The 16,249-nt window shown below is 48.5% G+C and overlaps 1 protein-coding gene across 1 annotated transcript; it reads left to right on the forward strand.

Moving 5' to 3' along the window:
• The first annotated feature begins 1,270 nt into the window (after window positions 1-1,270).
• On the forward strand, window positions 1,271-8,358 carry igsf5b (immunoglobulin superfamily, member 5b). The gene is made up of 8 exons (XM_076049870.1): window positions 1,271-1,602; window positions 3,907-4,034; window positions 4,241-4,406; window positions 5,041-5,169; window positions 6,967-6,991; window positions 7,453-7,544; window positions 7,778-7,854; window positions 8,136-8,358. The coding sequence occupies exons 1-8, from the start codon at window positions 1,383-1,385 to the stop codon at window positions 8,238-8,240; spliced, it is 942 nt and encodes a 313-aa protein (XP_075905985.1). The 5' UTR covers window positions 1,271-1,382; the 3' UTR covers window positions 8,241-8,358.
• The last annotated feature ends 7,891 nt before the right edge of the window (window positions 8,359-16,249 follow it).

The following is a 16,249-nucleotide window of genomic DNA, read 5'->3' on the forward strand; positions in this document are numbered from 1 at the left end:
TCTTATTACGTATCTCCGTCAGTCATTCATCAGTCGCTGGAATAAACACGAAAAAATATGCTGGGATTCGACGGCAGATGGGGTGAAAATCACCAGACCGTCTCGGAGGAACAGCCGAACCAACGACGCCAACCAACAGAGTTCTTGGGGTTTTCAAGCGCTCGCGTAATCTGGAAGACTTCAGCCAATCAACAACCTCGAACACAACGCAAACTAACAAAAAGGAAAATTTAGGGACACACTGCAGCCATTTTAACCCTTAAGCCTTCAGTTTGCTTTTGGGGGTGTTTCATCACTTGACAAAATGTTTCGATGTTGTCAGTCGGTCTTTAAAATTATAAATATTTTTTGATTTTAGTGATTTTTTAGAGATGACAATTCAGATCAAGACGAGGACAAAATAAGTGATTTCCTCGCAGGTTAAATATGGCTGAATGCATTTTAATGTTAATAGTAAAAAGCCATTTTGATTACCGGGTCAATGGTGAGTTTGAATCGATTTGTTTGCAAAACAATTTGTGAATATTTTGATCATCAGTGCTTGATGCCAGAGATTAGACGCCACCAACTCAACGGGATGGAGCGTTAAAAAACGTCGAACAGGATTGGAGGCGGGCAAATCGGACAAGCAGAGGCGAGCTGGTGGAGCCATCGGCTGGTGGGAAGCCGTTTAATTTAGCTGATTGACTGGAGATTACGGGGCCGAGCTTGACCCGAAGGGTTGGAAAAAACACTCAGTTTATTGCAGTGATCAAGTGCCGTCGCTGCTCCGCGATGCGTGAATTAAGTTTCTGCCCTCATTTGCTACACCGACGGCACAACCTTGATTTAAACCTCTGCTTTTTATGAAGGACATTGAACGCAATGTGTGCCTTTAATGTAGTGCAAAATAAAGGTGCATCGTCAGCATCACTATAAATATCATTACAGCTATTATCACCACATTAAGCGTAATAACAAACCTCCATTCAGCCGAATATAACGCTGAGACCTGGAAAAAAAGGTCCCCTGAAGCAGAAATTTGACCAGAGTGGTTTTTATCAGAACAAATCACTGTTGTGTTATTCCACAACATCCATCCGTCCATTTTCAATAGCCACCTCTTCCTGCACTCAGGGTCTCGGGGGTCTGCTGGAGCCTCTCCCAGCTGTCATAGGGCGAAGGCAGGGTGACACCCTGGACAACTACTAAATCAAAATCAAAAATAGTGTTTTCTGAAGTGGCCGTATCCAAAAATATTCAACAATGAAGAAGAGAGTTTGTGGTTTTTGTCCCTTTTCCTTCCAGCCGCCAACTTCCAGCTGACCCCCGAGACGCTGACGGTGCTGCGGGGAGCCGTGGCTCAATTCACCTGCAGCACCACCAACACGGAGTGGACGGTGATGGTGTGGTCGCTGGACGACAAGCCCATCCTCACCATCTCCAACCACACGGGGGTGCTGCCCTCCGTCAACCCCCACGTGACAGCCGAGCCGCTCATCCCCGGCTCACTGCGGCGGGGCTGGGTCTTCTCCCTGAACACCACCGAGGTGCAGGACCAGGCTAGGGTGACCTGCGACCTCCTGAACATCCAGAGGGAAAGCGCCAGTCTGTTTGTGCAAGGTTGGTAAGTGCATGCCAGTGGTAAACAGAAGGGGTGGGGTGGGGTGCAGCTAAGGGGACACATGGGTCACATGGGACAAGCCATAAGTGATCAGTCCCCGCAGCACCTCTTTCGTTGCACCCTAACGAAAACAACTGGAGCGTGATGTCCGCCCTGGTCTTCAATTCAATGGGTTTCCTCACCGAACAGCTGCAGCAGATGTGCTTCCCCACCGTCAGAGGATTGGTCAGAAACTCACAAACGTACACAACGTATTCCGGGCCATTTTACTGTCGTAGTCCACATCTACCACAGCGAATATACTCTTGTAAGTGAGCGCTACGTACTACGCGTTTACATGCACTTCAGTTCTCCAGTTATGGTCGGATTAAGGCAATAATTTGGTTTTCTCGAGTGTCATGTAAACGAACTGTGACCCCTTGCGATTCACTGTTCACCGTTTTCCTGTAAATATGTCACAAAACTGAGTCAGCAATCTGTAAACGAGGTGGGATCTGCTCACCAGGTCTGATGCTGCCAACAGGTACTAACAGCTAACTAACCTTAGCATGAGGAACAGCTAGCATGGGGTGCGTCATCGGGCTTCTTTCACTGGGCAGCAGAAGCTGAAGCCAACGTTAGCACTGTGTAAATACAGTACCACCAGTCTATTGGTGGGAAAAGACTGGGTCTCCTGTTGCCGGGCAGAAATTGACCCATATCCTCTCGGCTTGTCTAGATATTTGCACTTGAATCTTATCTTCTTCTTCTTCTTCTTCTTTTTCTTTTTTTTTTAAAAAAGGACATTAAACCGCTGCTCATTAGCCGACGGCGGCGCAACACTGGCACACTTTGCTGCTTTCGACCCGGCCAGCTCAGCTGATTTGCACTGACTCTCTAAGAAAAAAAAAAAAAAAAAAATAGGACTTGAATGTTCAAGAGTCCTCTGCAAGAAAAGCCCAACGGAAACAAAAAAACAAATGAGGCATCGCTCGCGATACATTAATGAGAAAAGCCTCCGCGGCGACGTATTGACCGCTAACGGTCGCGCACGGTGATTCAGGCCACTTGCAACGCCGACGCACACCATCTCTGCGGCCCCGACACAACCTTTAAATTAATTGCGCGTGCTGGCACGAGCGGGTAACAGTCAGCAGCCCTGCCTGTGATTTGTGCACTGCAGCTCCAAACCCACCGTCGCAAGTGGGAGCCACAAATCTGCAGCAGGAGCTGCCGACTGCGGACACCGTCCGCTGCACCGCTCTCTCCCCGCCTTAATTGACTGACATGTAGACCATGCAGGAATGGCCCCCTCTCTCTCTCTCTCTCTCTCTCTCTCTCTCTCTCTCTCTCTCTCTCTCTCTCTCTCTCTCTCTCTCTCTCTCTCTCTCTCTCTCTCATGTCCAGGTCATTATGGCTGCAGGATCTGCAGTGAAGGCTGCAGCTTTGGAAACAGGATAAAATGTGGGTGTGATCAAGTTCAAGTCCTGTAGCGTTACGCTACACAAACACACACACACATGGAGTGGTCAGACTTCAAGCGTAGAAGTTTATGGAGCCGTCCGAAAGGCGGTGTATTCTTTTTATACAAATTTGATTTGCCCAATACGTTCGTCCAATAACCAACAATCAGTCTTTTTCTTCAGTCGTTCCCGTCTTCCCAAAAGTTTACTGAGGGCTCTGGTGGTGAAAGTATGAAATAAAGCCGAGATTGTGCCTGGGGGTGGGTTGGGCGTGGGGGTTCAGAAAAACACCAGAACCTTTTCAGGGTGAATCAGGGTGACGTCACGTGGCACCCGCAGCATCACTCAAACAGCATCCAGGTCCACAAACACACAAGCCTTCAGTGATCGGCAATGCTCAGTGCAGCACGTGCACAGACCAACTCGGACGCCAAAGGTCCTCGAGCATGAAGTACTGTGTCTGCGGCAGCATTAAGTGGACTAAGTGGGGCCGGCAGGAGGTGTGGGTGGTGGAGAGGAGGAGAGGAAGAGGAGCAGTCGGGTGATCGAGACTCCGAGACACGCGATCAATCAGCCAGGGACAAATTAAATCCGGCTGCGGCCGAGGGGGCGGAGCTCATCTTTGGTTACAGATATCTGCCTGCGTGTGTGCGTGTGTCCGTGCGTGCGTGCGTGTGTGCGTGCGTGTGTGTGTGTAGATGGAGGGAAATTCCACAGGAGACTGTGGATGAAATTCATTAAGCAGCTCAGTCTCTGCACACACTGCTGCAGGATGATGCAGCAGAGGTATGCAGACGTGTGCAGGAGGTGTGAGGGAAAAGAAAAAAACCCACCAAGTTTCTTCCTTGGTTGTGATTCCAGAGAAGGGCAGCGTGGAGCTGCTGGGGGGCGACAGGCTGGCGTTCAAGGACCAATCGGTGGTGTTTGAGTGCCGGGCGGCCGGCTGGAGGCCTGCGCCGTCGCTGGAGTGGCAGGTGGGGAAGGAGCAGGTGAGGACCGTCCATCATCATCATCATCATCATCATCATTATCATCATCATCATCACCACGACCACCACCATCATCTTCTCCTCCTCATCCTCCTCCTCAACATCATCATCACAAACAGCTCAATCATCATCCTCATCATCAACTTCCGTCCACTCTCGTGGCAATAATACTAACACCCTCCTGTCTCTGCTCTCGCCCTCTGGAGGTGAGTAGTGGTGGCTACAACCTCAGCATCCAGGCCTCTGGCAGAGGCCTTTTCACCGCCACCAGCAGCCTCCAAGTGGTGGCAACGAGGAGCTCCCAGGTGACCTGCTCAGCCTCCGTCTCTGCTATGGATGAACTGGAGAGAGGCCGCGTCCATCTGACCGTCGGTGAGACGCCAAACATCCCCACGAAAAATAATGAAAAGAAAAATGTTTTAGAACCTGCAGCTCGGCTTCCAGCAGCAAAAAAAAAAAACCCTGTCCAACAGTGACCAGCTCCATCTCCATCCTGCCTCTGAATCCATACAGACATGAGAAAAGTCATTTTGTGATGTCACAAGGGGCATTAGAACCTGTCCCAGGTTAGTGACAACACCTTTAGCCAGGTGTTGGCTCTAACCTCTGAGACCGACTTGCTTTTTTTTATCTCCTTTCAAACATGCGGCAGGTCCATTCTCACAGCAAGCTGTAAACACAGGGCTAAACATGTTGCTTTTGGGTAATCTGCAGAGATTTTTGAACTTAGTTGCACAAAGTATCACCGTCACGTCTTTCCGTGACTTTCATCTGCTAAACTTTCAGAAAAAAACAATATACTTCAGTTTACAAAAAAAAAAGAAAATGGCTGGGCGATAAGAAGCTGATTGGAACTTGAACGCTGACGCTGATCAAAGACGCTGATTCTCTGAGAAAATGCAAACACAGCGACGCCTTCGTTCCTCCCGCCGCAAATTAAATCACAAACAGCAAACAATTGCCTGTCCCTCCCGCAACTCCTCTGACCTTGACCTTGACCTTCCAGTCACGGAAGTCCAAGAGGACAATTGCACGGTGCCGTTGGCCGTCACCGCCTCCCTCCTCGCCATCCTGCTGCTCCTCCTCCTCGTCGGAGGCGGCGCCGCCCTGTGGTTCAGACGTCGGACGCGAGCAAGTAAGGCACTTTTTTTTTTTTTTTTCAATTTTCTCCTCGTCAAATTGTTTCTGCCGGTGGAAGTAAAATGTCACCTTCGCCGCCGCCGCCGCCGCCACCTGATTAAAGTGTGCTGAAGACAGTGGGCAGTTACACACTGCTCCTCCTCCTTCTCCTCCTCCTCCTCGGCCTTCATCAAGGGCAACGGAACTTTTTGTGGTCAGCAGAAATCTCAGAATTTCTTCCTCTTATGTCTTTTTCTTTGTTTATTGTAAAATGTCCTCGAGAGTTTTGAAAGACGCTCAGAAATAAAATGTATTATCTTTGGCCATTATTGGTTATTATTGGTTATTATTTCTATCATTCTAATTATAATCTCCAGTAGCAGAGTTTGCGGTTCGAATCCCACATCAACCCTGGACTGTGTTTCTGCTGTGCTCTTGAGCAGGACATCAGTCACACAGCGACAAAGTCAAGTTTATAGACGAATCTGCCTCCTGGATTTCTTTTCTTGCTTTGATCATTTCAGCCGCATCCTGCGCTGCTGTAGCCCCGCCCCCTTTTAAAAGGTCCTGTCACCACATAGTGACGCAGCGCGATCACACTTTTTCCTGTCACAGTGACACCAGGTTGATGACTGAACAGGTCACCGATGGAGTCGTTTTTTGTTTTCACAGACAGCCGGTCAAGTGGTCACATGATCACAGACCGAGAGACTTCTGGGCTTCTCTTGAAAACGAGGCCCTCTAGTGGCTGCCGAGCTTCCAGGACGGTGCAGGTTCACGCCGTGTTGTTTATTCAACGCAGACAACACAACTTGAGGAAACTTTTGTTTCCCACTTGCTATGGGATGGTATGGCTTGTTGGTCCTCTGCCAGGTGGCGGTCACCAGGGGCCAGCAGGGGACACCAGAGGGCGGCGGCTCTGCGGCGTCTGGCCCCTGACGTGTCTGTGGCCTCCGAGCGGCCGCCGTTTGTTTGCTGGTGGAGGCCTGGCGCTGCACGATAAAGAAGAAAATGTAGCCCGCAGTCACAGGTTTTTAGCAGCGGGTTTAATCCCTGTGACTGATGCCGGACCGCAGCCAATCAGCAGCAGGGGATTAGCATGAGACAGGTGACCTTTCTCCTCCAGCGGCTGGAGACTTTCTCCCTCTCGCTCTCTGGTTCTTGCTTTGGTCCCGAACAGGAAGTCACAACGACTAGGAAAGTTTTACGCTTCCCAGCCGCTAAACCGACCAGCAGGGGGCGTCGGCCGGGATTTCAAATGCAATGACAAAGGCTCAGGAAGCAGTTCAAGTCTGTTCTTTCACGGTTCCATGTGCGTGTTACATTAACATGCAGCTCCGCCTTGCAGAGCCAGACAGCCAATCACGGCTCTGCTGGGAAAAGATCAAATAAAGATCCTGTGTAATGCTAACGTCATTAACCTGCGGCCTTGTGTTGGCCCCGCCCTCTGAGACGTCCAAACACTCACGCCGAAGGTCCAACTTAACCTCAGCATTAGCTGGAGGCTGCAAACAGAGGGCTAAATACAGTGGTGGGATGTACAGTATTACGCGTCTCCAAGTGCAGGTTGTTTCAGTGTTCAGTGACCAAGATTTGTTCCGTCCAGCACAGAACTGGATGCTTTCAGCAAGACGACTTTGTCCCCATCCAGAGTACAAAAACTACAGGAAATTAGCTTTTTTTTGTATTTTGTCGTATCAACAAAAAACAAAATAATTTCAATTCCTTTGTTGCCAGACCTTTTGAAATATGAAAAACTACGTCAACTATTCAAAGAATGAAAAATAAGATTTCTCTTCTTCTCTCCTTTCAGGGTCGAGCTCACAGCAGGGCACAGGGTAAGACCTTCACCCGGACACTACCTCACACTTTCAACAGCCAACACTGACTGAGCGGAAGTGGCTGATGCCCCTCCTAATCTCAATTCCTTAATCTATCTGTGAGCTGCATTTCCTGGATGCCAATGTGGAGATTTAGTGGCGATTCCCGTGAATACACACAGACCTACTTCTGAGGAGCAGCTTCTCATTGTTCCTCTCTGAGAAGGAAAGAACGAAAGAAAGAAAAAAAAATAATGAGGACGTGTGAATTGTAATGCGTGCCGGATTTGAACGAGCTCCAACTCACAAAGCTTTGGGTGTGTCAGCTTTTTTTTTGTTTTTTGCCCAGTGTGCATGAGCTCCGCCTCCTCAAATGGAAGTTGGATGTTCATGTGTATGAAATAATGATGGCAGTGCAGTAAAAACCTGCAGCTTTGAGCTTTGAAAGTCTTTGAAGGAAAATCCGGACTCCTTTGCAGGTTGGGGCCGCCAAGCGGCACGGGAAGATCAGCTAGCAAGGACTCAGCAGGGTGGAGGGTCAATGCCGGCTTCTCCAGTGAAGAACCAACAGGTGAGAGTGGAAAGTCTGTGTAGAAACCCGTGTCCCTGCGCGTGCAGATCGGTTGAGGTTATTTGGCCATCAAGCAGTGAATTCACAGACAGCAGGTCGATAGGTCAAATCAATCAAGTGGCATCTTCAGCAGCCAGGAGGCACACTCAACCTTCTTCAGTCCTGAAGATAAACTGAAGATAAATTTAAACTCGGCTCACACTCTTTAAGTTGTTGTTTTTCACACCCTGCAGATGCAGTTAAGAATGAGAAAAACATGGGAAGTGGTTGCCAGACTGATAGCCAGATGGACTCAGTCGGCATCGGGGAGGTAAGACCGAGTGATGACGAGTGGAGAAGAAGCCCTTCCACTGAAGGGCTGAGAGGAATTCTGTCTAAACCAGGGGAAAGCATTCCATACTTAAAAGGAAATAACAGTTCTGGGGATGAAATGTGCCCTGCTGGCTGCTAAATATGTCACTTCCTGCATCAAAAACAGACAAAACAACAAAGCAGACCAGTCAAATTTCTCAAGAATTGCCACAATGTTCCAAACCCAAACCCAAACAAAGTAAAGTGAAGATGATGATGATGATAACTGTGTCCTTGCAGGTCCCTGATGTGGTTTCCTCCAGTAACCTCTCATTACACCACGACAGCCTAGCCCAGTCATCACTGGAAAACTCCTCCAGCGTCCGCAGGATCACAACAGTCTGAACAACTGCGCTGTTGTATTGACCACTGCTCAACTGTGGAGCATTTACAGTTTAATAGGGTGTTTCATCTTTTTGCTAATCCAGACAGTTTGTTGTTTGATAAATGCATTCAAAATGTGTGATTTGTGTGTTCAAATATTTTAAATAAAAGCTTTTTCAAAAGATATAAAAAGACAAAGACACAAAACTCAAACCTTTTAAATTGTAGCTCATATCAGCGTCCCATCGGAGAGAAAACTGGGAGAAAAGTCATGATTGCCTTATAGGAAATATGAAAAAAAGAAACGAAAAAGAAACCTCGGAGTACATCACTGCCTCACTGCCAAACCGGAGCTCCATCAGGTCCAATCTCGCTTCCAGGGAAGCCATAATCCCACACGGCTCGTTTCCAATTTCACACGCAGAATCGTCTCAAATTCAATTAATTTTTTCCGGTCACGGAGAGGAAATGGTTATAAAATACAGCGCTGGTGGTGACGGCAGTGGTGGAGGACAGAGTGTAAATTAACAGGGTTTGACTGGTACTGCTGCTGCTGCGGCAGCGGCGCTTCTGCAGTTATGCCCTGAATAACAGATTTATCTCTGCGTGAAGTGGGTGACATAACATTTGCATTTTATAATAGTAAAGGATGGGTGGAGGAGGGGCAGTAGATGTGTGGTGGTCGGGTGTGGGGGTCGCCAGCGGAGACGTAGGCGCACGAATCCTGATGATGTTCTATAGTTTCATCACCACCGCAAGTAATAAAAGAGCCTGCATGCATTAAAACATGCTGGTGTCCCTGCCGTTGGTATAGGCCAAAGAAACAATGCTAGAGATGCTCAAGTCAAAGATGTCTGGGAAGAAAACTTTACTGTGCTTCCTAACTTTTTTTTACTTTGAAAGGTTGCTACAACACTAATAAAATTAGCTGGATAGCTAGCTGTTTAGTAAAGACTGTGTAGCGGCTAACATCAGGGATTGGTTGTGATGTGATTCCAAAGCAATTGTTCTAAAATTCAAACTCAAGTACAATTGCGTTTTGCAGGTGTTTCCACTGAATGGTGTGAAGTGCATAAGCCACGAAATACTGTGAAAATCCCGTCCTGCCATGCCCCACTTTGAGGAGGATGGAGGTACAAAACGTTCTGTGATAAATCTGCGTTTTGATGTTGTTTGCTGTCAAGAATGGTTGTTATATTTTTCTGTTTGATCACATGTAAAAAAAATATTCCGTCTCCTCCTCCGTCCAAACATAACGCGCCATTTTCACTTGAAGTGAACTGGTCACGTGACCCCGTACATCACGTCCTCTGACGTGTCAATGCGAAAAAAGTGTTTCCATGACATTTTTGCGATATACCTCAATATGGATACGTCTGAAAAACCACCTCATGAGAGCGTCAAAACCTTTTAGCGAGATTTGAGAGTTTTTTTTGTTTTTTTTTTAAGTTTAGGCATTTCCATTACCAGTTTTTTATTAGAATATTTGGGTTTTGTGCAATTCTAGGGGTCATGGAAGCGCAGCTAAAGACGCTGATGAGAAACCTGCATAGCATTTTAGCAATGCTGGATAAACAACAGGAGACATACAGGGAAGTCTGTGCTGCCTCCAGTCAGACAGTTGTCTAACTGCAATTGGCCCCTCGTCTTTACCATCCTGTGGCTGCTCTCTCTTCGACTGCACTCTGACTTAACCAGCAGCCCGAGCGCTCAGAAACAGAAGGCGGGCGGCCATCAAAGTGCGGCCATGATGGAGACGTGGAGGCGGAGCCGCCGACGCCTTCCACACGTTCTGCAGACGACATGTGACTTCCAAAGGCGAGATCTGTGTCAGCCATCTGGTGATGGTGGTGCGAAAAGAAGAAAAAAAACTGTGTCGCGGCGGCCACGTTGAATAATGAAAGGCTGCATGCTGTCGCTGACAGTGACGGGAAGCCGAGGGAAGAATTCCGGGCTTCACATCCTGCCTGCTTTATTATTTTATCCCAGTCTATTGAAGTGCGTCTGTGCTGCCTGAGCACCAGAAACAGAAGCAGTGCATGATGGGAGTGTTTAGCGTGACTATTTCAGATCTGCAGCTTAAAAAGCTCTGAAGATCATCCAAAGACGTTCCGGTCCTCCCGATACTCCCAGGCGATAAAACATCACAAAGCCGCTGACAAATTCAACTTACATTCACCTCCAACATGAAAAAAGCACTCCTGAACGGATCTTCAAGGCTGTTGTCCGTCACGTCAGATGTGTTTTCCGCCGTTACTGCAGCCGCTGCACAGAAAGAGAAAAAGGACGATTGGTGCCCGTTAGCGCCCCCCAGATGATGATGGTGGAAATGTTTGGTTTTTTTTATTTAAAAAAATAACAGTTGAAACACAAGGCTGCTAAAGACCAAAGGAGGGGGGAGTGGGCGGAGCCTGGAGCTCGACTTCAGCCTGAGTCACATGACCAGCAGGTTCTCCTTCACTTGAGTTTCTGCTTCAACCTGCAAAAAGTGTGAACATACTGTAGGTGTGAAAGGCCCTGACCTCGAGGAAGCCAATGGTTTATAAATGTACTGATCCAGTAGAGGGCGACACGGTGGCGCAGTGGTTAGCGTTGCTGCCAAACAGCAAGAGGGTTGTGGGTTCCATTCTGGGCCTGGGACCTTTCTGTTTGGATCTCTTCGGGTTCTCCGTCCAAGAACATGCATGTGAGGTGAATTGGAAACTGTCCGTAGGTGTGCACGTGAGTGTGAATGGTTGTTTGTCTTTATGTGGCCCTGCGATGAACTGGCCACTTGTCCCAGGGTGTCACCCTGCCTTCGCCCTGTGACAGCTGGGCGAGGCTCCACATGTCTGAAGCTGACGCCAGGGGTGTGGCGGCGGTCGTGTAAGGGGGGCGGGGTTTTGCCAGAAAAGTCGTTTTATTTTCTTCTCGTCTCTTTTCTTCAAAGATCGACAGAGAGAGGCGGCTGCAGCTTTCAGCTTTCTCCTCCCACTACAAGAGGTCTTTGGCTCCGCCTCCTCCCTTCCCAACACCTCCTGCACACGTCACGGTCAAGACCGCGGTTTTGAATCATCGGCCGTCAGCCACTGGTGCTCGACTCCCCAGTCACCTCACACCGTGCGCTGCCAGCAATTAGTCAGAGGCCACTGCCTCCTCCTCGGTGCTTTTTTTTTTTTGGTGTGCGGATAAATAAATGGAAACTTCTTTTTCCCCCCGCTGCCTAGCGGCTGTGCAGCGCTGCTCTGGGTCTCCTGTGGCTTGTTATATTCTGCTCTCCACTTCCTGTTGCTTCGCTGGGGAGTCCAGTCTGGGGGGGGTGGGGGGGCGGGTGTCAGATCTCACAGTAGAATCACATCTTTCCTGCTTGCTTGTATGGCAGATCTAAAGCTTGGCATTGATTGATTGATTGATTGATTTTTTAAAACAATTTCTGTAAAATTCTTGCAACTGTATGTGTATTTAAAAAACAACAACAACAACAACAACAACAAGCGCTCAGGAGACCATCCGCCTTCCAACAGTTTCGCAACACGCTGCTTATATTCTCCCGAGATTTGCTGTATGCAACGTCCATATTGCTTTTTAATCTCAGGCAGGATGTTGTGGATGAAAATATCTCCCCATCACAACATTTCCTGTCCTATTCATGAACAAAGTAAATAACGATAGTGCCAGACTTGCCAACTCTCATCCGTCTTGAAAAGCTCCAGTCTGGAGTATTTCTAGTGTCGACTCAACTTCACTTATTTTGTATCATGGATTTCTCTGGTTATAGAAGAAGACCAACCAAACCACAGCATTTTTGCAATTTTGCAGTGCATGCTGGGTTGTTTCAGGCAGTTTGGGAACATTGTTTTCTCCCTATGCTACTTTTCGCAGTGTATTGTGGGATACTGAGTGAGTAAACTGTATCTTGTGGCACCATCTCAGGGATTTAAGCTTAAGGGGTGAAGTGTGTAATGTTTAGAGTAGCGTAGGAAAACCAAAATACTCTTATTGTATTGTGCGTACACACTTTTATTAATATGTTTATGGGCAGTATATTAAGCTTTTACCGATATAAAAAACATAAATCAGGCCACATATTACACAGTGGACTTTTAAGTCTTAGCTTTGCAGACTAAAGGACACCGGACACTATAGTTTAAAAAAAACAAAAACAAAAAAAAACAAACAAAAAAAAACTCAGGGCAGTGAGCTGGAAACATAAATCTGTGAAGCACTGCAGCGTCCACGAGCGCCCAGAGATGAACTCAGCTCTTCTCTTCCTCGCTTCATCCTGCTTTAAACAACACACTTTATGTTCCGCCACGACCGTCAGTCACGGCCGGACGGCGGCCTCAGTGGCGCCGGGCGATGGTGCTTCACTGCGTCAGCTTTTCTGCAGAACACGTCGGCCTAATAGTGCCGTCCAGATAAAAGATATTCCGCCCAGGAGATGACCGATACGCCACATAAAAAACCCCGAATGGACTCGTTGTTCAGTCTGACAGCCTGCTGAGCTTCACCGGGTCTTGATTCTCTTCTTCTTTGGTGCCGTTGGTCTGATTATTATGCTTTCAGAGCCATGTTGACGAAAGTGCAAAAATGAGAAGAAGATGGACGGAGTTCCGCAGTTTTCTGCGGTTTCTGCTAAACATTCTCAAAGAGCTGCCTTGAAAAGCTCCAGTCTGATTTGTGATCACACAGTTGGAGTTTGACTGAACCAATCAGAGAGGTCTGTGGAGACAACGAGGCGGAGCTACAGCCTGGATTTAGCCATGACCAAAAAACAGGGAGTTACTGGTAGCTTGTGAGCAAAAAATGTCTACGTAACTGGTCAACATTTCCTCAATGAAGAGAAAGCAAAACACAACACTTAATGATTTTAGGAAGTTCAAAAGAACTGGCTCAACAGTACAGTGAAAAAGTGAAATATTTGATCAGTCAGCACCTTTTAGCAGGAGAAAGAGACAGAAAAGGGTGTTTTGGTGCCCAAAAGAAAATAAGCCCCACAACTACCAGAATCCACTGCACTGGCAGACTTCCAAGGCCACGCCCACTGCTGATCAGTTGATTCTCATCTTTTCTCCTGGACTGGATCAGATTGGCTCTGGTGGCTAAATAGCCAGTCATGCTTTGCTTAGCCAGCTAATTGCACCTAGCTCATTTCACCTGATTGGCTGCGCATCTTGACAAGCTCCCCTCTAGTGCACTTCCTCTCCTCCCTGAGATAAAGATGCTGATGAGATGCGCACCAATTTTTATTTTGCAGTCACTAAAGTGAAACTGCTGCATCACCAAATAAACCAGCGGCTCTGAAGCCACGCGACTCAACCCGCCCAATCAAATTAACTCCTGCCCTGGGACGACAATACAATTATATTTAATTTGCTCCCTGTGTAAACGATGAGGAGAGGCGGAGCTTCCCAGATGGATCCAATTACCATCAGCGAGTTTCTGCCTGATATGAATAAACAGCTGCGAATGCCAAAAACCTTACGGCGATCCCTCCATGCTGAGCTGCTGACGGCGCACGCTGCTGCTGTGTGTGTGTGTGTGTGTGTGTGTGTGTGTGTGTGTGTGTGCATGCGTGTGTGTCTGCACGTCCAACACACTCAGTATTGATCAGCAGGCGCTGACAACAATGATCTCACTCACACAAACTCCCGCCTGCGCTGGTTGTCATCATTTCTCTGACTGGCGTTGCTCCCAGTAGTCAGGATGCCATAACTGCTGGGAGGCGGAGCCACGACAGAAGACAGTTGGGTGTGGGGTGTACCTAGCGTACATGGAGCCAATCAGGAGCAGAGAAAACACTTCGGTGCATTCGGTGCTTGATCTTACGTTAACGGGGAAATGCTGTCTGGTTCTGACCAGCTCACAGCAGCTCAAACTATGGCTGTAGCCCCGCCCCTTTACCTCCCAGGATGCTGATTGATCCGGTCATATAATAAATATATAGAATCGATCCAGTACAGAGGTTTTTAAGACGGACAGAGAATTCTGACTTGAGCTCCTGTGTGTCTCCGCCCACCGTCGGATTCACGGCATCCTTTAAGGCGACAACAACCCGACAGCGACGACACTGGAGCTCGACAACTGACTGGTTTTAGCTGCTTACTGCAGCCAAACCAAGGGGATTAATGGCTTAAAGGGACCACTCACTGAAAACACTTTTCTGGTTTCCAGGCCGACTGCTGACTGCTGCTGTTGCTGCACTCAACACAACACAGTCACACACACACACAAACACACACGCTAGCCAGCCTCTCCATGAGCAGCCGGCTCATCAGTTTCTGCTCGCCGTTGTACAGAACCTCCCCAACACAGCCGTTACTTGGCGTTCTCCAACTTTAACGCTAATTCAAGCTTACAGTTTGCTTCCTGATGCGACGGTTCGCCGTCAGCGAGCGCTGTTGCGCTAATGGACGCTGATGTGCAGCCGCTGGCAGCTATTAAAAAAATGGCTCTGTCGCGCTTTGATGAGAAGCAGCGTTTTACCGCAAAACAAAAACATAAAAAAACACAACACAAAAAACGAGGAAGGGAGGTTGCCTGACAAGCAGCACGGCAGGCAGGAGCTCCCGCAGCCCTGGCTTGAAAGAAGAGGAGGAAGAGGAGGAGGAGGAAGAGGAAGCAGCAGCAGGAGTTTTCACAGCCGTGTGTGAGCGTTCACAATGTGCCTCTTGCCTCGGAGGCGGCGCTCCTCATCATGAGATGAGGAGGCCTCGGGCTGCTGGCATCATGTTTGTTGAGAGGATGCGAGGCGCTGCATGAAAACACGGCGAGCTCGGTGATGGATGTCGGGGCCCTGAAGGGGGCAGAAGGTTCCCTCCATCAGCTCTGACTGATGAGATGATGTGGAAACTCCATCTAGCCCAGTTTTGTTTTGGAGACTGTGTAAGCAACACAAAAGTCCACTGGACTCATTTCAAGGAAACAAGCTCAGATGATTGGACAGCACGAGGCCCCCTATTGGTGCAAGGCTGAGAGCTTTATGTGCGTCAGCGCCCCCTAGTGGGCCATCATGCTGTGGAAATGTCCCATTATCATCTGCTGTTTATTCACATCAGGCAGAAGCTTGCAGATGGTAATTGCGATTCATCTGGGAAGCCCCGCCCCCTTTCGTCATTAACACAAGGAGCAAATGGGAAAAAAAAAATATCTGGCGTTTTTCTTTTACACTTTTAATTTGTTTCTCCTTCTCATTGACCAGGTGGTAGTAGTGTGCAAAAATGACACAGCTGTGCGACGGCAAACATTTGGATATGTGCAGGTCTGATGTTGAAGTCCTACAGCCCCCCCCCCCCCCACCCCCACCCCAGCCGCAACCCTGCAGGAATGACATCGTGATAAAGACGAATCGCACTCCCTCTCTGCGAGACACAATCACACTGTAGGAGAGCGTGCGCTGTGGTTGTGCGACGCTGCAGGCCGGTGTGAGCGCACAACACAACAGCCGAGTGGCACGACAAAAAAAAAACTGCTGCGCTCGCTCGTACATCTTGTCGCGTCGCCTGCAGTGGAGCAGCGGCTGCGGTGTGTGTTGCACTGTGTGTCCCCACTGTTCAGGCGCTGTGTGTTTGTGTGTGTCACCGAGTGCATGACAGCATCAGCGTGGCAAATACAATTTTATGTTTTCAGAAACCCGAGTGGCAGGAACATTTTTCAAGTCGGAGTCGGTTTAAAAACAACATGTGATTCATTTCCATCCAGAAACAAACATTTGGCAGCAGCGCAGGAGTATTTGGAGACGCAAGCAACCTCCCCTCCCCCAACACCACCACACACCACCACCCCACCCCCACCCCTTGCTGCCTGAACCTGACAGAGTCTTATTAAAAAGCGCTGAGCGCCTCGGCGTGAATCCAAGAGTCAGCCGTTGTTTTATTGAACGCCTGAAGATGCATTTTTGTGCCGTCCAAAAATCACGCACGGTGTAATTTTAACTTGGCGGCGAAAGCGAAAAAGTGACGTGGCCGTGCATCGCTTTGCATTGAAGACGTCCCGCCGCTAGTCCGTCGATGGAGGTGTGTTTATTTTTACCCGTCCGGCTCGGCAGCGTG

This window comes from Nelusetta ayraudi, unplaced genomic scaffold, assembly GCF_046127955.1.
Source record: "Nelusetta ayraudi isolate G7.1 ecotype Tasmania unplaced genomic scaffold, CSIRO-AGI_Nayr_v1 ptg000120l, whole genome shotgun sequence".
NCBI lineage: Eukaryota > Metazoa > Chordata > Actinopteri > Tetraodontiformes > Monacanthidae > Nelusetta > Nelusetta ayraudi.

What these genes read in the sequence shown, in the direction of transcription:
- igsf5b (XM_076049870.1), top strand. Translation starts at nt 1,383, where the DNA reads ATGGTGTGGTCGCTGGACGACAAGCCCATCCTCACCATCTCCAACCAC. An exon ending in CGCCAGTCTGTTTGTGCAAG is followed by an intron (nt 1,603 to 3,906) that starts GTTGGTAAGTGC and finishes TTGTGATTCCAG; the next exon opens with AGAAGGGCAGCGTGGAGCTG. An exon ending in CTCCAGTGAAGAACCAACAG is followed by an intron (nt 7,545 to 7,777) that starts GTGAGAGTGGAA and finishes CACACCCTGCAG; the next exon opens with ATGCAGTTAAGAATGAGAAA.